Source organism: Ranitomeya imitator, chromosome 7, assembly GCF_032444005.1.
Source record: "Ranitomeya imitator isolate aRanImi1 chromosome 7, aRanImi1.pri, whole genome shotgun sequence".
NCBI classification, from domain to species: Eukaryota; Metazoa; Chordata; class Amphibia; order Anura; family Dendrobatidae; genus Ranitomeya; species Ranitomeya imitator.
This window is the reverse complement of record NC_091288.1, coordinates 88,635,366-88,654,228: the sequence shown is the minus strand read 5'-3', so window position 1 is coordinate 88,654,228 and position 18,863 is coordinate 88,635,366. Positions and strand designations below refer to the sequence as shown.

The following is an 18,863-nucleotide window of genomic DNA, read 5'->3' as shown; positions in this document are numbered from 1 at the left end:
CCGAGAATGTGAAAAAGGTCTATCACGAGGGCGGAACCTATCATTCGGTCCCCATCTATAAACATTACAGATCAGTCTGTCATTGGCATCCCTTTTAAACTTCTTGGCTTTGATAGCCTGTATTTCGTTTACCCATTTCTGCAATTCTACGTCTATATCATCATTAAATTGTTTGAGGGTGTCTGTGGTCATGTCCTTTTTAAGAATAAGTTGTAAAGTTTCCATTTCAGTTTCTATATCATTTACATTTTTAGAGTCAATTTCTTTCAATAGTTCCATATGGCCCTTAGAGCAGATGTTTGAATATTCCTCCCATCTAGTTTTAATCTCCTCATCGATCATTGGGAATGACGGAAACACCTGAACTCTAAGGCCACGAGGGATCAATCCCTCTTCCAAAAAGGCCTTATTCCACCATACTCTCGTCCTTTTGCGCAAAAGTTCCTTAAATCGAACCATAGTTTCCTGAAGATCATTATTCGCCCCATTGGCCCCCCCATTACCATCATCCTCAAGCGTTTAATTGATTTGGGCACGCCAAATAGAATCTTGTGCCCTCTTGGATGCAACCTGGTGCCATCTACCCTATTGTTTGCTGGTAAGCGCTGCTCTTGAAATATATTTGTAGGCACAGACCACTTGCTCATATGTATGCACCTTACATGTATGCATGCCTTATGTACTTCCGATGTTCTGTGTATCACTGGGGGTAGGTGGCGCTGGTGATCTTGCATATCATCCTTTTTCCATTTTACCTTTTGTATTATATTTATATCACTTGATGAGTTTGTAATAAAGTATCTTTCTAACCCTAAATACTCAATTCTCCTCCAGTTTTTCTAAAATTAAACAACTGAATGAACATTTTCCGAGGCCGGTGATTCCATAATTATTGCCAGGGGTTGTATATATATATTTCATGTCCATTCCATAGCCAAGCTGCGCATGAAACCTATTAGAACTCTCCATAGTTATTATTTTATTACGCTCATTCTTTTTATTCCTTCTTTCCGTTTAGTACGTCCCCTCCAGGAGCGGATTAGGAGAAGCCTCAGCAGAACACGTCGCTGCGGTAGTGACAGCACTAGGAGCCGGGAGCAGCAGTCACCCACACTACCGCCACTGCGGTCTCGTCCCCCGCTGCTCCCGGGCTCCAGATACTGACACATAAGAACAATAGTTCAAAATGGAGGCTGTCAGCTGACAACGCGGACTGCCCGCACAGCTCAGTCCTTCCACCTCCGGATTCCGGAATGTGTCACTACCGACTACCCTGCACAGGCCACGCCTCCACCCTGCACAGGCCACGCCTCTACCCTCTTGACCAATTACCTCTGAGCGTCCCTATGTTCCTCTCACACAGGGGGGACTCCTGACCAACAGCTATGAGACACATGTGAAGCACGGCCTGTAAATAGCGATAGTCCGTGCTAACAAGTAGGTCTCTTCACCTCACATTCATTTATTCCGCCTAAACACCAAACATTACTTTTCGTATTAAAGATAACACAACTCGTTATAATCCCCCACATGTGGACTCACAGTGGTACAATCCCCTGTCCCGCCCTCAGTGACGTAACCTTGACGCGTTCCGGCCTCTCTTTCTCCTGGTCGTCGAACAGCACAGGGGAATCTCTCGGAAGAGGCCTTCGTTGTTTGTTTCCCGTAACCACCCGCCCCGTTTCCTGCCTGCCTTACATTCGGTGAGCCGTGCGCTTGTTTCCGGGCAGGCCTGTGAGTGCGGAGCGTCGGGAGTGTCGCTGGAGGAGGAGTGCGGCCCTGTGTTCTGCGGCCTTTGCCTCTCCATCCGGTGTTCATGTATTTTGTCACCTTGTTTGTCGTCTTTGTGATTTCCCTAAAAGCAGCGTGGGCGGGCGGCTCGTGCTCCGGCCTGGTCTCTGCCCGGTGCTCGCTGCTGTAGCGGCTCCTCCCTGCACATGGCCGGGCCCGTACATTACTGCAGTGCTGAGAACTGGTGCACAGCTCGCTGACCCTGCCCTGTCTGCTCCATAGGCACAGCCCACATGCGCTCTATTACTATTATTACAGGGAACCTCATACTAGTCACTGACAGGTGTACACAGGGAGAGGCCTGTCAATCACCTGCGATGGGGCGGGGCCAAGCCTGGGGGGGCGGAGCCAGACTGATCTCTCCAGCTCCCAGTGCTGGTGTGTTTCCTCTGAAATAGCAGAGGAGGCCACAGCTGCCTGTAATAACGTGCCTGCCTATAATAATAACACACCAGCCTGTAATAACACGGCTGCCTATAATAATAACGCGCCTGCCTGTAATAACACGGCTGCCTATAATAATAATGCGCCTGCCTATAATAACGCGCCAGCCTGTAATAACACGGCTGCCTATAATGATAACACGGCTGCCTATAATGATAACGCGCCAGCCTGTAATAACGTGCCTGCCTATAATAATAACACACCAGCCTGTAATAACACGGCTGCCTATAATAATAACGCGCCTGCCTAAAATAACGTGCCTGCCTATAATAACGCGCCAGCCTGTAATAACACGGCTGCCTATAATGATAACACGGCTGCCTATAATGATAACGCGCCTGTCTGAAATAACGTGCCTGCCTATAATAACGCGCCAGCCTGTAATAACACGGCTGCCTATAATGATAACACGGCTGCCTATAATGATAACGCGCCAGCCTGTAATAACGTGCCTGCCTATAATAATAACACACCAGCCTGTAATAACACGGCTGCCTATAATAATAACGCGCCTGCCTAAAATAACGTGCCTGCCTATAATAACGCGCCAGCCTGTAATAACACGGCTGCCTATAATGATAACACGGCTGCCTATAATGATAACGCGCCTGTCTGAAATAACGTGCCTGCCTATAATAACGCACCAGCCTGTAATATCACGGCTGCCTATAATGATAACACGGCTGCCTATAATGATAACGCGCCTGCCTATAATAACGCGCCAGCCTGTAATATCACGGCTGCCTATAATGATAACACGGCTGCCTATAATGATAACGCGCCTGTCTGAAATAACGTGCCTGCCTATAATAACGCACCAGCCTGTAATATCACAAGTGCCTATAATAATAATAACGCACCAGCCTGTAATAACACGGCTGCCTATAATAATAACACGGCTGCCTGAAATGACGTGCCTGCCTATAATAACGCGCCAGCCTGTAATAACACGGCTGCCTATAATAATAACACGGCTGCCTATAATGATAACGCGCCTGTCTGAAATAACGTGCCTGCCTATAATAACGCACCAGCCTGTAATATCACGGCTGCCTATAATAATACCGCGCCTGCCTATAATAACGCACCAGCCTGTAATAACACGGCTGCCTATAATAATAACGCACCAGCCTGTAATAACACGGCTGCCTATAATAATAACACGGCTGCCTGAAATGACGTGCCTGCCTATAATAATAACAACGCACCAGCCTGTAATAACATGGCTGCCTATAATAATAACACGGCTGCCTATAATAACGCGCCTGCCTGAAATAACGTGCCTGCCTATAATAACGCACCAGCCTGTAATAACATGGCTGCCTATAATAACGCTCCTGTCTATGATAATAATGCGCCCGTCTATAATAATAATAATAACGCGCCTGCCTGTAATGTGGCTGCTGTTTGGGCAGTGTGAACCCATCAGAATGCCCCTTTATCAGCTGATGGATAGGTGGGCATTAGACCCTCAGGCCCCCCCCATCCATCCTCCGATCAGAGCACTTGTCTCCCTGTGACATTGCTCAGTCATCCGCCGCCCATTCATTTTGTCCGCAGTGCAGCGCTCGGTTGTTTCCATCAGTCCCATAGAGAATGAGCGGAGCGGCCACCTGCCATGTGCACTGGGTCTCCTCTGGAATAAGGGTCATTTTTGGGCAATCGAGGGGGGGGGTCCAGCAGTCGGCCCCCACCAAATAGTTATTACCAATCCTGCTGCTGGAGAATGTCATCCAACCAGAATACCCCAATAACTACATCCAGTGCCCCAGATGGAACTCCCGTCACTCCCTGTGATGTCTGAGTTCCCCATGTTCCTGGGCTGCTGTGTTCTAGTCTGTTACCATCACGTTGGTGGTCTGTAGTGTTATACGTTGTGAAGATATGTGTTATAAGGAAGGCCTCCGTACACGGCATCTATAGGGTCCCAGCGTGTGTGTGGGGGGGATTCCATGAAGCTGCACTGTGTAGGTTGTGTTTCTGAATACTGCTGTGTGGAATAATAGTCTGCATCATCTCTTACCAGGCTTTGTGTTATACTGTTCTAACTGATGTACAGTTTTATGGGAGAATACTCAGCATCACGTGTGTTCATCATTTCAGCCTCTGATCTTTCTGGGATTTGTGGTCCTAGCAGTGACTGACGGCTTTCTTTGCATAACTCTACATTCAGACATGGCTGTCAGTCACTGGTAGGACCACAAATCCCAGAAAGATCAGAGGCTGAAATGATGAACACACGGGTTATGCTGAGTATTCTCCCATAAAACCATGTAACAATCTGTTCTGCTGTTCTCCCCCTGCTCTGGAACGTGGTGCCTGCAGACTGCACTGCATTTTCATGCTGACAGGTTCCCTTTAAGGATATCTGATGTGTAGGGAAATTAATCTACTTGGCTAACATAAATCCTTTCACTGTGAATAATGAAACCTACAGTTTATTTCCATTTAAAAAAAAAAAAAAAAAAAAAAGCCCAACCACGCCAGGAAATGTCAGGATCAGCAGATATGCAGTCAGCGGTGTGCAGCAGAGATGTAGGGTGCGGAGTGTCAGCAAGAAATATTGGGAAAATAGGGTTTCCGAACGGGTTACCACAGTGGAGTACCCACAGAATTTTTGAAACGGAAGACACTTTAGAAAAATTCCAACATGGAAGCAACTGGGAAAATGGATTTGTCATTTCTACTCGACTTTTGAAGTCTGAAGCAGTTAAAAGAAGTATCAAAAGATGGAACTGTGCACAGCAGGATAGTTTGACGTTGTGCAAAATGTTCATTATTTTTGGTATTTTTTTTTTTTTCTTAGAACTTTTTCTGATAGGATCCAGGTGGAATGAGATGCTGTGTGCACATAGCTTTAATAGGTATTAAAGAAACCATAGTGTGACCATGGAATTCCTACAGTCAAAACATGGTTAATTGTGGAGGTTGTCACCCTATAAATGACGTGATGGCGCCCCTGCTCTCCATCCTCTAATCCTATCTGTCTAATGTAAAAATCAAATTGCTTTCTAATACAAAAATTCCATTAAGGCTACGTTCAGACTAGCGTTGCGCGGCGCTGCATCGGCGACACGACGCACACAAAAACGCGGCAAAACGCACGCAAAAACGCTGCGTTTTGCGACGCGTGCGTCGTTTTTTGCCGAAAATCGGACGCAAGAAAAATGCAACTTGTTGCGTTTTCTTGGTCCGCCGCTAGCGGCAAAAAAGACGCAAGTGTTGCAAAACGCAACACACAAAAACGCATGCGTCCCCATGTTAAACATAGGGGCGCATGACGCGTGCGTCGCCGCTGCGTCGCCCGACGCTAAGGCGACGCACACTAGCAGAACGCTAGTGTGAACGTAGCCTGACTGCTTTTTTTTTTTTTTTTTTTTTTTTAAAACTTCCTGCATGATAATGATTCATTTGAGAACCCCCCCCCCCCCCAGTGCATATTAGGATACTCATATGAAATATAGTAGGGGGTCAGAGCCTGGGGTCACTGCCACATCCTCTGCCCCCACCCTGGCACGAGGCATCATCAGTGACTTCCATTTCAGGGGCTGGGCTAGTCCCTCCTCTAATGATCATGCAGCGGTTGTCAATTTCAACAGGTGCTCTAATTCACAGTGACAGTGCGCTCACTCTCCTGCTCTAATGAGAAGTGACTAGCTGGCATTAGAGTGCATGGTCAGTGCACATTGTAAGGAGAACAAGCAGAGACCAGCGCTTTCCCTGCAAGTGACTTCAAAATAAGACAAACTGATATGATAGCTCGTTGAGGGATCAGGTTACAGTTGTTTATTCAAACCTATGGCAAAGGGAGGCGGGTAAGGATGAGTATGGTAAATTCACAGCTATAAGCCTGTATGTCTGCTGCTTCTGAGAGGGGACAAGATGGGAGAGCATAAATCTTATGTGATTGCAGTGTAGCAGCTCGTCTCCACCCACTAGCTCAGAAACAATTTGGTCTGCAGGAGGGGAAAAGTGTCATACAATGGCCAAAACTGGTCTTGTGCCTCATGTACACGTTCATGACCGGCTATACTGAAAAGCTACCTTAACCTGCAGGTACACTTTAGTGAGAACTGGGTCAGAAAGGGTTTTCAGCCTCTAGGTTTAGACTTTCATTTTCTTGACTTCTGCTGATTTTATGTATTTCACTTTTATAGGGCATCTTTTTTATGAATAATCAAAAGCAACAAAAGCCAACGCTATCTGGCCAGCGTTTTAAGACCCGAAAAAGAGGTAATGTACTTTCTCTTGAATCGTTGACCCTCGGGTGTAGGACATTGCAAGCATCACATCGCTGCATTCTTGTCTGCTCTGGCACTTACTACTTTTACCCAAGTCCTGCTGCTCAGTGTGATGTAGATAAAGATATTTAAAGGGATTCTCCACCCCGATGACATCTTCTAACCTATGTGGGCTCCAGAACTACGTGAGGTTCTGGTGTATCCTGCACTTGAGCTTTGTCTCCAGTATGAGCAGATATTGACCACACATTAATGTCGGAGCAGTAAAATGCCGACATCAAAGGTCTGGAATGAGGAAGCAACAGAAAATATAAGCGGGCAATGTGTCTGAGCTCTGTAGATGAAGGTCAATAGAAATCTCCATTCTCACAATGCCGGAGATGATTGGCAGCTTCTTCTGTTCATTAACCGGTGGGATTTGGAGCCCACGGACACCCTTAGAATGTAACCTAAGTGCTAACAGTCCGTGATCTGTGCTGTAAATCTGCCTTTTTCACCTCTATGGTGGATGATGTCTGTTTCTAATGCCTTTATTATTATTCACTGTAGATGAAAAGGAGAGGTTTGACCCAACTCAATTCCAAGACTGTATTATTCAAGGCTTAAACGAAACTGGCAACGATTTGGAAGCAGTAGCAAAATTTCTTGATGCTTCAGGAGCGAAGCTTGACTACCGTCGCTATGCAGAAACACTCTTTGACATCCTGGTGGCCGGTGGGATGCTGGGTAGGTGGTCCTATAGTCACCTGCAGCTTTCCCCCTGATCTGCAGTGTATACCTTGGCACGCGCCTCCACGCTGCATTTGCAGTCCGTGTCTGGTTTATGACTTGATGACTAACATCTATAGTCCACCATTCACCTGACGGGTCATAGTGGGCTCAGGGGCACAAAGCATTTCACAGATAACTGAACACTGAATATTTCTTTTTAGCACCAGGTGGTACTTTGGCCGATGACGTGATCCGTACCAATGTCTGTGTGTTTTCTGCTCAGGAAGATCTAGAGACCATGCAAGCATTTGCTCAGGTCTGTAGAGCATAGTGGAGTGTTTTTTTTTTTTTTTTTGTTTTTTTTTTTGTGTTGGAAGCACAGTTCTAAATTTTCCATGTCCTATATGCAGGTTTTTAACAAGCTTATCAGGCGTTATAAATACCTGGAAAAGGGTTTTGAAGACGAGGTCAAGAAGGTGTGTAACATTTAATTATTTAACAAAAGTAGCAATTAAAAGGAAATTAGCACCAACCATTCAATTCATGCTGCTAACGGCACTAGAAAAGAAAGATGAAGGGTGTGTAACCACAGGGTGGGGGTGCTGTAGATCTCTATGGAAATCTGCTATTTCACAGTTCTAGCATTGTGTATGAAATCTCACGGTGAACACTGCAAAGAATATCTGTTATTGGCCGGTGCCGCAGATGTTTCTGTGGGTTTAGCCCTTTGCATTGTAATCACAGAATTTGCACAACAAATACATTTTTGCTGTGGGTCTGTAGAAGAAATGCCCTATGGATGTATGCCCTAGGAGAGAATAAATCCCAAGTTGGTTGCATATCCATATTTGCATTGTGAGACGAAGCTTACATCCATTGTTAGTCTAGCATTGCCATATCTGACCCAAGGTGTGTGAAAATCTTGTCTTGCAGTTGTTGCTGTTTCTGAAAGGTTTTTCTGAGTCTGAGAGGAATAAGCTGGCCATGCTCACTGGTATACTTCTGGCCAACGGGAATCTTTCTGCATCAATTCTCAACAGTCTCTACAACGAGAATTTGGTTAAAGAAGGTAGGACTTGTCAGTAATATGCGGCCTACTGTCTGCACCGATGGAAGCATCGGTCACTGCAGTGTATACCTCCCTTCTGTAGGTTTGGCAGCTCTGCTCTCATCTAAACGACTTCTGTTGATGAGACTTTTTTTTTTTTTTAATTACTCTGCCTTATCCTGTATATAAAAGGTATATTACTGCAAATTCTCTTTTTTCCCCACAGGCGTTTCAGCTGCATTTGCAGTAAAGCTATTTAAATCATGGATCAATGAAAAAGATATCAATGCAGTAGCTGGTAGTCTTCGTAAAGTTAACATGGATAACAGGCTTATGGTAGCTATACAATTCTTACTTGTTGATGGAAATTGATAAGTCTTGCTTAATCGTATACTTGAATTGTTTCTAATTTCCATGTGTTCAAAGGGGATGGTTATCTTTTATACTATTGACACATTATTTTAATGTTTTCTTATTTATATTGCTGACCCCCCCCATCTTACCTGCTCACCTTTCACACTCTGCTTTACTTTGTATGCTGTACCCACTTATCTACAGTTCAGCCGCCTTCTTCTTCTCTTCCGTCTCCATCTTAAGTTTTAGATTTCACTTTTTTCTTCCCTTTGTGCTGTGATCTCGGTACAACATTGCATGGGCATTTACAGTCAGTTCCATCTCTTCTTGCTGGGTTGAAATAGATATCGGTATTTAGTCAGAGCCTGAACTGTGGTCTTATGCATCACACCAGTGTATAAGTAGGTTGTCTTCTGTCGGAGAGAGTGACTCCTTTCCATCAAGGGCATAGAGGAATGTCATTTTCAGGCATCATGTCAACTCGTGATGGCCCCACTTGAAGAGCAGAGAGTAGAACTTTGTGCCTGCCCTGTCCAGGCTGCCAGTTTACTGGGTGAATAGGAAACTTCTCCCCTTACCAGCAATCTACTTTTCAGGAACTCTTCCCTGCAAACAAGCAGAGTGTGGAGCACTTCACAAAATACTTCACTGACGCAGGACTGAAAGAGCTTTCTGAATATGTCAGGAATCAACAAACCATTGGTGCTCGCAAGGAGCTCCATAAAGAACTCCAAGAGATGATGTCAAAAGGAGAGCCACTTAAAGAGGTAACCTACCATTCTCTCGTTCTTGCTGTTTGGCTACGCTTTAGTCCCAATCTAATGTAACACATGATACTTTTCAGATTAGTATGTACGTAAAAGAGGAAATGAAGAAAAATAACATCTCGGAGCAAACAGTAATTGGTATCCTGTGGTCAAGTGTTATGAGCTGTGTGGAGTGGAATAAAAAGGAGGAGCTGGTTACAGAGCAAGCCATCAAACACTTGAAGGTAGGAGCCTCCTACATAGACTGGCTTTAATTCTCACGTTTGTCAGGTTCTTCTGAGCCTAACTTGTAGTAAAGTGCTGGTTTATTGTAGGAATAGGGGCACAGACTTGATAAAAATGGTGACTTCATTCCGTTTTCAGAACTTTAGACGCAAGTTAGATTGCGAAGATCTGTAGTCCTCAACCAGTTGCTCCTCTTATTGGAAGCTCTTACGACAGGCCTGATTTCAAAGTGTTTATAGTGTAGAATCTAATCACTACCATGTAATATCCTTGTGACTGTCCGATCTCTGGGTATTTCTGCCATATTATAGTTCAGCATCCTTTCATCTATCCTGTGCCTTAACCCAAAACTCCCAGCTGCAAACTATGAAGAAAGGTGAATGTTTACATCTGGGTAATACGGGTGGTTACATAAAGAAGAGTCACTAATGTTACTGGTAGGTTGTACAGGACAGAAGCTGCAAGTGACACTGCAAGGTCAAACGATTACGAACACCCCACTCTTAGGCCATGTTCACACTTTGTGTTTTTCTTATTTTATGCAAATTAAAAGCTGGGGTTTTTTTTTTACCCATAGAAAGTAATAAGTGAAAAAAATGCTTAGTTGAATCTAAAACAAGTAATCGGCAAAAAAGCTGTCAGAATGGATGTATTGAAAGAAGTATTTCTGCTGCTGGGAAAAAAAGAAGCAGACTTGACGTGTGAATATAGCCTTAGGCCGGTTTCATACATCCTATTAGGCCGTCAAGGTTTGGGTCAAGAGATAGATGGCGGGCCCATGCTCTTAGGTTTAATGTGTGAAACTGGCATTGATCTGTGTACATGGAGTCTCTGGTGAGTTTTCAGAGCAAATCCTGTGTGTTATTGAAGAGTTCTGAAATTTAGATCCACTGGCTAACACGGTGCCAAGATATATTATATCTTTCCTGTATCGAAATTTAGATGAGGATTTGGAGTTTCCACTCCGTTTCTGCACCAAAAACTCTGTATGCACATAACTTTAGGTAAAACGATCATCCTACATCTTAATCTAAGCTCTAGTATTTAAAATCCTGATGTACAAAAGACAAGCCCCTCCGCTTTTGTCTTTTTACCTACTTGTTATATTACATCCTGTGTTTAAATATTTTTGTAATTTGATTTGTGTGATGCATCAACACTAAATAGTGTAAGTTGGTGAAGTGAGAAAAATAAAGGCATGCATTACATTTATGGGATCAAATAACTAAAAATTGGCGTGTGCATATGTATTCACCCCTTTGCTATGAAGCCCCTAAAATAATTTCTGGTGCAAGCAATTAGCTTCAGAAGTCCCATTGACATTGCTTATTGAAAGGAAGTCCACCTGTGTGCAATCTAAGTGTCACATGGTCTCAGTATATACACTTTACTTTTCTGATTTCCAAACAAGTCAGGGACAAAGTTGTTGAAGTCAGGGTTACATTTTTTCCTGGAGCACCATCAATTGGAAAGAACATGGTTCCACAACAAATCTGTTAAGAGAGCCGCCCACCAATACTCTCAGCCCAAGCAAGGAGGGCATTAGAGAGGCAGCACAGAGACCAAAGTAAGGAGCTGCAGCGTTCCCAAGCAGAGACTGGAGTAACTGACCATATGACCAAAAATAAGCCGTACACTTCATAGAGGTGGCCTTTAAGGAAGAATGAGCAGAAAAAAGCCTTTACTTGCAGCTTCTGAGGCTCATTTTGAATCTGCCAAAAGACATGTGGGAGACTCCCCAAATGTATTGAGGAACGTGCTGTGGTCAGATGAGACCAAACCTGAACTTTTTGCCCACCGAGGTAAACTCTGGCGCCGCCAAACCAACACGGCCTATCACCCCAAAAACACCATCCCAACAGTGAAACGTGGTGGCAGCATCATACGGTGGGGATGTTTTAATGTAGTAGGGACAGGGAAAATGCTGCGAAATACAGGGATATTCTTGTGCAAAACCTGTTTCAGTGATTTGTGACTGGGTAGGAGGTTCACCTTCCAGTAAGACAATGGCCCGAAGCTTACTGCTAAAGCAATACTCGAGTGGTTTAAGGGGAAACATGTAAAGGTTTTGCAGTGGCTAGTCAAAGCCCAGACCTTAATCCAATTGAGAATCTGTGGTCAGACTTGAAGATCGCTGTTAAGCAGAGAAACATCTAACCTGAAGGACCTGGAGCAGTTTTGCCTTGAATGGGCAAAAATCCCAGTGGCAACATGTGGAAAGCTCATAGACTTATCGAAAGCGACTTGCAGATGTAATTGCCGCTCTACAAATTACTGACTTTAGCGGGGTGAATAGTTATGCACAATTAGGCTACTTTCACACTAGCGTTAACTGCAAACCGTCACAAAAACGTCTTTTTGCCAAAAAAACAGATGCGTCAAAAAAGTGCAAAATGTATGCAACGCATACAGCATTTCGACGGATCCGTCTATTTGGGGATGTCTGGCCAATTAGCTAAAAAAATCCTGTTTCTGAGCATGCTCAGTAGAAAAAAACGTATTGCAGCGCTGCATTGCGTCGTACGACGTGTCTCGACGCATCCGTCGCTCATAGACTTTCATTGTAGCCAAAGACGCTTGCCGATGGATGCGCCGAGACACGTTTTTTTTGTCGGAGCCAAAAAACGTTGCAATCTACGTTTTTCCAGACGACGTGTCGCCTAATTTCGACGCATCCGTCGAAAGATGTATACCGACGTATGCAAATCCGTCGCAATGCGTCGCCAATACAAGTCTATGGGGAAAAAACGCATCCAGCAAAATATTTTGCTGGATGCGTTTTTTTTTCTGCAAAACGACGCATTTTAACGTATTGCAGTTAACGCTAGTGTGAAAGTAGCCTAAAAAGAAAACAAATGTTCACATTTGTAGGCATGTTTTTTGCATGAACTGATGCAAACCCTCAACCCCCCCCCCCCCCCCCCCCAAAAAAAGGGAAATTCCAGTTTTTGAGGTAGCAAACCGCAAAAAAAAAAAAGGGGGGTGAATATGAAACTGCTTCAAATCCATAAGGGGGGGAAGCATGTGCACGAGATCTCAGAAATCTCATTCACTATGCTGGTACTGTAAACTGCTGCAAAAAAAGCAACGTGTGAACAAGTTTTAAGAACCGTTCCTAGGAGTTATAAGGTTTGGGTTTTTTGTGCTTGTAAAAACCATTGTGTTGCAGCTCAAATTTGCTGCAGATGCCTTCACAGTAATATCTGGGTTGTAGATGAGGCACTTTATGGATCATTAGTTTTTCTACATTTTGCTGCCCATAATTTTTTCCAAAGTTTACAGAAGAACAATATTCAGGTTGCCAAGCCTAGATGACGGTGTAACAGGAAAGTGGATATTACGACATATGGAGTAATATTTCATTTCTCTCCTTTTTAGCAATACAGCCCTCTTCTTGCTGCCTTTACTACACAAGGTCAGTCTGAACTGACTTTGCTGCTAAAAATTCAGGAGTATTGTTATGACAACATTCACTTCATGAAATCCTTCCAGAAAATTGTGGTGCTTTTTTACAAAGGTAAGTGTGTTTAATTCACATTTATTCCTAAAGATGTATGTAGTAACAGAAGGAAACCTTCCAGGCCATGAAATATTATATGGGGGAGGGGCAGAGTGCAGTAGTATACTTTGCATATATGTCAGTTCACAATATACTCTGGCCAACCGTTAACAGTAGGTTGGATGTGATGGATACAGATGCAAGCAATACATGTATATCTCTGCAATGGACTGTCCGAGGTTATTACAAGTTTAGCCCACCGACCGCAAGCCTGCTAATCAATCTGCTCGCCCACTTCATCCCTGTCATGTCAGTGCTTATTTCCCCAATTCTTTCTGATATTCTGTTTTCATTGGCTGCCGTCAATCACTGGCCCTACCTGCCCGATGCTGTACACCACTGAGAAGCGTGATTCACTTTTAACAGTAATTCTGCATTTGGGCTGGGTTTTTCTTTTTTTGGGGGGAGGGGGGGTGGACTAGTAGTGCACACACCATACAGAGCTGTCTGATGAGCAAGAATGGGATACCGGTGGCAGTCACAACTTCCTGTGCATTGTGTTGAATAAGCTAATATACAATATTGGCAAGCAGAGATGAAAACCATTGCATATCCCAAATGTGTAAGGATCAAAGCTGATTCTTATAAATTTAAAAATCAAGTCTAATCTAACAAATATTCCTTGTTTAAAGGTAATCTGTCAGTACGATCAGCCCTCCTAAGCAGTCTATATGGACATGTAGGTAATAGAATTGTATTCAGATTCCTATCTTGATATCTGCGATCCGATGTCTTATTCAACAGATCTCCATGATAATCTGCCTCCAGAGCTTATTTTACCTCAAGGGGGAATTACCAGTGTGTGACATGTAACTAACATAGAACAGGAGATCTGAACTTTGTCTCCTAACAAACATATTTGCTGCAGCTCTCACAGCTCTGCTGTATTTCAACAGTATTGCAGCCCTGTCTGGCTGTGAGAGAGAAGCTGAAGGGAACCTGCAGATGTCTGGTATAATCATACACCACTCTGCAGTGAAAGTGGCCATTATACATCGCACTGGTAACATCCCCCTTCATGTATAGCAATCTCTGGAGGCAGATTCTCATGGAGATCAGTGTCCATCCCTTACCCTGGAGCAGCTCATTTACTTATAAGAAAAACATGGATTTCTCTGGAATAGAACATAACATTGCAGGTATCATTTTATTCGGCTTCCTATGACCTGTGTGTTCATATAGACGGTCAGGAGGGTTGATCCTGCTGACCGATTCCTTTAAATGTAATTTCCCAAAGATTGACTAGAGCGATGGTACTCACTCATTCTGAACTGCTATGGGCAAGTTATCACCTGTGCTGTGGATCGGTGCTGACTTGACTAGTTTGGAAATTGGCAATTTCTATAAAGGAGCTGTCCGCTGTGTCTTTAACGATACAAGAGTTAATTTTTCCGTTTAATTAATTTTTCAGCTGAAGTTCTAAGTGAAGAGCCCATTTTGAAGTGGTACAAAGATGCACATGTTGCCAAAGGAAAGAGTGTCTTTCTGGAACAGATGAAAAAATTTGTTGAATGGCTTAAGAATGCCGAAGAAGGTACATCTATAGTTTAATATTTGACAAAAACTTCATAATTCTGTGTTTCTACTAAAAATATGAAACCTTGTCCTTTCAAAATTGTGGTCTATTCAAAACCCAAAGGGCTTAGAGTATAGCTGCACTTACTGAAAACGTGACTTTTTCTTAAAAAAAAAAATAAAAATAATAATTGGGGATTCAGGTGTGGAGACAAAACCTCTTTACCAATCATTAAAGCAGACCTGACCACAATCCTACTGACGGGAAACTACAGAGAGTGTCAGGTTGGCGCCATTACACTGATCAGTGGCCTGTCAGAAGCCATTCAGATGAATATGTAAGCAGAGCACCACATTCCCTGGCAACCAGGCAACCCCCACATGTACTTATGCTGGCTAACAGATGTAAATCATTCAGCTGTGGCAAGAAAATCTAAATCTCTGAGCACTAAAAATACTCTGAGGACCCCCCCCGAGCGTGCTCGAGAAATCTCGAGTAACGAGTATATTCGCTCATCACTAGTACTAATTCCTCAGCGCCGCCTGCCGTATCCCCCATCATCTGAAAATCTCTGGAGAACGTGATCAGAGCTGGTTTTTACGGTCCCCTGTCATGTGATCGCCGTTATTTACCAAATGATGGCAGTCGCAAAAAGTCAGATTTACAATTTTTCTCTCTCCTCTAATATGATCTAGCATATCCGAGAAGAGAGAAATGGGGTCCCCCGATACCTCTGCCATCTCCCGGGCCATGGGGTCCCCAGATACCTCTGCCATCCCCTGGGCCTCTTGCCTTAGGCCCTCTGCGTCATCTTTCTGGAAGAAAATGGCAAGATCTGCCTGCCGGTAACCGGCAGCAATAGGACATTTTTCCTATTGGTTCTTTTGATCACTGTGATGGGGTCTATTACAGTGATCACAATAAAAATAAAATAGTAAATCATACTCCACCTTGTCACCCCCTTACTTGGATAAAAAATAACATAAAATTGTAATTTTTTATTTTTTTCATGGGTGGGTTCAAAAGTGAAAGGAGGGGAGGGAAAGAAATATATGGCTAGTGTTAAACGCAGGTGCACCTACTTGCACTGGGTGTTCGGATATGCACAGAGTATCGCAGATCCCTGTATATCCAACCTAATATCAAATTCTGTGTCGCACCTGTGGGTTCAATATTTATTGATATATTTATTTTTTTTTTCCCTCTTCTTGCAGAATCTGAGTCAGAAACTGAAGAGGGCGACTGAGTTGTCAGACGGCAAACACAGGAGCTGTAGATAAAATTTCTCATTTCCAATTATGTGTCTTTCTGGTTATTACATCCTACCTCCTGTATCAAGCATGATATAAGGGCTTTCATCACTCACATTTATTTCCTCCCCTTACGGTCAGCGGTTTTTGTTTTTTTTTAAGTTTTCATAACCATGTTTGAAATAGCATTGCTCTGTCTAGATTCATGTTTCAATTTTTTTGTTACCCTCTACCTCCTGTATTTTCTACTGTAATGTAATTTAAGGCCTTTCAAAATTTAACAATTCGTTTTATCCCCTGGTTTTCTATTAAAAATCAAAAGTTTAAACTTTGCTCTGATTTGGTATATTTGTTATGGAAACTATTTGCAGATTAAATGCCATATTCGAAGACAAGCAGCTTTGCGTGTTTTTTTTTTTTCTATTTGCTTTACACAGACTCATATTGCATGAAGTTAAATAGGTTCTCCACTACAACCCCTTCTCCATCCCCGTTTCCCCCTTGTAAAATAACATCTATACTTGGGTGCGGCACCGCTCCAGCAGTGTCGGCACTGGCTCTCCCAGGGATTGCATGACAGTTGGCGCTGGTTTCACTCTCCCCTACCTTTGGACACATCATATCCATCCATAGGTCAGACTTGCTAGATTGCTCAGTCCACATAAGCTGCCATTGTTTGTTCTGGATGTTGCTTTGTCTTGTATAATCGTCTTTTATGCTGCATAAAAGATCATTTTAACCAATGTACGAGCATACATTTCATTGGGTGATCAGCAGCCTGTTTACCCAGCAAGATAATTGAAGTGAGAGTTTTTAACATTCCTGATTATCTTGTAATCTAAATGTCCTATAAGTTCCCTTCTAGGGTACATTCACAATTTTCAGATTTCTTGCTCAAAATTTACACACAGAATCATGTATTTTCAGGGAATTTAATCTACAGCCAAAAATCCTTACCAAATCGTACAGACTTTCTTGCTTACCTGCTACTTCAGATTGACAGTTAAGAAAAAAACACATCCTGGTATTTTACTAGATTTTTAATTTCCAGTGTCAATGTGTGAGACTGGTAGAGGACTCTGCAAGCATTATCATGCAAATGGAAAAAAGTATGAGAAAATGTCAGGCCTTGTTCACACGTGTTGCCATTACGTTCGTTTTTTTTTTTTTTCTTTTTTACGGATAGAAAACATATCCATAATCAATACTGCTACTCACATTTCCATGTTTGATTTTTTTTTTTTTTTTTTTATTTGATTTTTTTTTTTCTTTCTCTACGGACCATATGTCCATGCAAACTTCATGAAGACATTATGTTGTTGCTAATTTTTTTTTATTTTTTATAAATCCCTTTTATAGCAGTAACCTATTTTAGGCTCTGGGGCGGATGTTGCCTGGAAGATAACTCTACCTCCAGAGCTCATTTAAATTGAAGGTGTACATTTTTGCCAGTCGGTGGCCATTTAATTGCCTATGTGCACAGACAGATCTTGAAACTGTACACTGATCGATCTATAATGGGTCGCTCTGTACACCTAGTCTGCCATTGTCTACAGCTCCAAGAACTATGTACTATGTATCGATGCTCCTTTCAAAAAGGTCGAAAATTCAGGAGACCGCAATATAGAGACCGAGACAGAAACTGCTCTGACAAGCGATCCAGGGGAGGAAGAGGCTTTACTTCGGCAAGCCCTCCAAAGACACCAAAAATCCTTAGTGACTGCTCCCAGGTGGGAGGGAGGCTCTCTCACTTCCTCTGGGCCTGGGAGAGGATTTCATCCATCATCTGGATCCGACAGATCGTGAGATCTGGCCTGGAATTGAGGTTCCACGACCGGCCGCCACAGAGATATACACAGAACCCAGTACCAACCCTTGCAAGAAAAACGAGAGTCTGGAAGAAGAGGTAGTGTCTCTGTTAGAGAAGCACATTCTGGAAGAAGTTCCAGTGGAAGAAAAAGAAAGAAGGGATTTTATTCTCCCCTATTTCTCGTAAAAAAGCCGGACAATTCCTGGAAGACAATCGTAAATCTAAAGGGTGTCAACAGTTATTAAATAATTCCTTAATTTAAGATGGAGACAGTAAGACTGGCAGTGACGCACCTCTTCTCACAATGTTACATGGCAGTCCTAGATCTCAAGGACGCATACTACCATGTCCCTATCCGGGAGCATAGGGTCTCAAATATGCCATTTTCAATACAGAGCTCTGCCCTTTGGGTTAGCAATAGCCACTCGAGTATTCACAAAACTGATTTCGGAGGTCACTGCGCATCTCAGAGAGAGGATGTTCTAATAATAGTGTATCTGGACGACTTCTTGATCGTGGGGAAAAATTTTTTCTCACGGTCGGGAACAGGTCAGGATAGTTATAGACACATTACAAACTATGGGATGGCAGCTAAACCTAAAAAAATCCAGGCTGGAACCGGCAACGGTACAGGTGTTCTTGGGGCTATTGATAGATTCGATGTTACAAGAGTGTCTTGACCTCAATAAAGAAGCTGGAAATGACGCTCAGAAAAGTGTCGTCGTTGGGGGTTCCTAACCTGTATACCAGCGGTAAAATGTGCCCAGTTCTATTCAAGGGAACTACAGTGGTGCGTACTACAAAACGAACCAGCACTGCAGGGGCAGTTAGAGCGAAAGCTTACTCCCCCCCCCCCCCCCCCCCCCAGACTCAGTAGTCCGGTCACTCAGTTGGTTGCAGATCGCAGCAGCCCCAAGAGGAGTGCCCTGGGTATACAAAGCTTCCAGGGTAGTCACAACGGATGCCAGTCCCTTGGGGTGGGGAGCTCACCTAGACACCCTGTGGCTCCAGAATCCATGGTCCCAAGAGGAAAGAGAACTGTCATCAAACGAATGGGAACTGCTGGCAGTCGAGAGAGCACTAAACGGGTTGTTATCACATCTACAGGGACAACCTGTAAGAGTCCTATCAGACAACCAGTCAGCAG

The 18,863-nt window shown here is 43.5% G+C and overlaps 1 protein-coding gene across 1 annotated transcript; it reads left to right on the top strand.

The window, feature by feature from the left end:
* Positions 1 to 1,566: 1,566 nt before the first annotated feature.
* BZW1 (basic leucine zipper and W2 domains 1) lies at positions 1,567 to 16,301 on the top strand. The gene is made up of 12 exons (XM_069733616.1): positions 1,567 to 1,703; positions 6,393 to 6,468; positions 7,026 to 7,202; positions 7,409 to 7,503; positions 7,598 to 7,663; positions 8,121 to 8,256; positions 8,462 to 8,571; positions 9,186 to 9,356; positions 9,434 to 9,580; positions 12,960 to 13,098; positions 14,552 to 14,674; positions 15,871 to 16,301. The coding sequence occupies exons 2-12, from the start codon at positions 6,405 to 6,407 to the stop codon at positions 15,900 to 15,902; spliced, it is 1,260 nt and encodes a 419-aa protein (XP_069589717.1). The 5' UTR covers positions 1,567 to 1,703; positions 6,393 to 6,404; the 3' UTR covers positions 15,903 to 16,301.
* Positions 16,302 to 18,863: the final 2,562 nt, after the last annotated feature.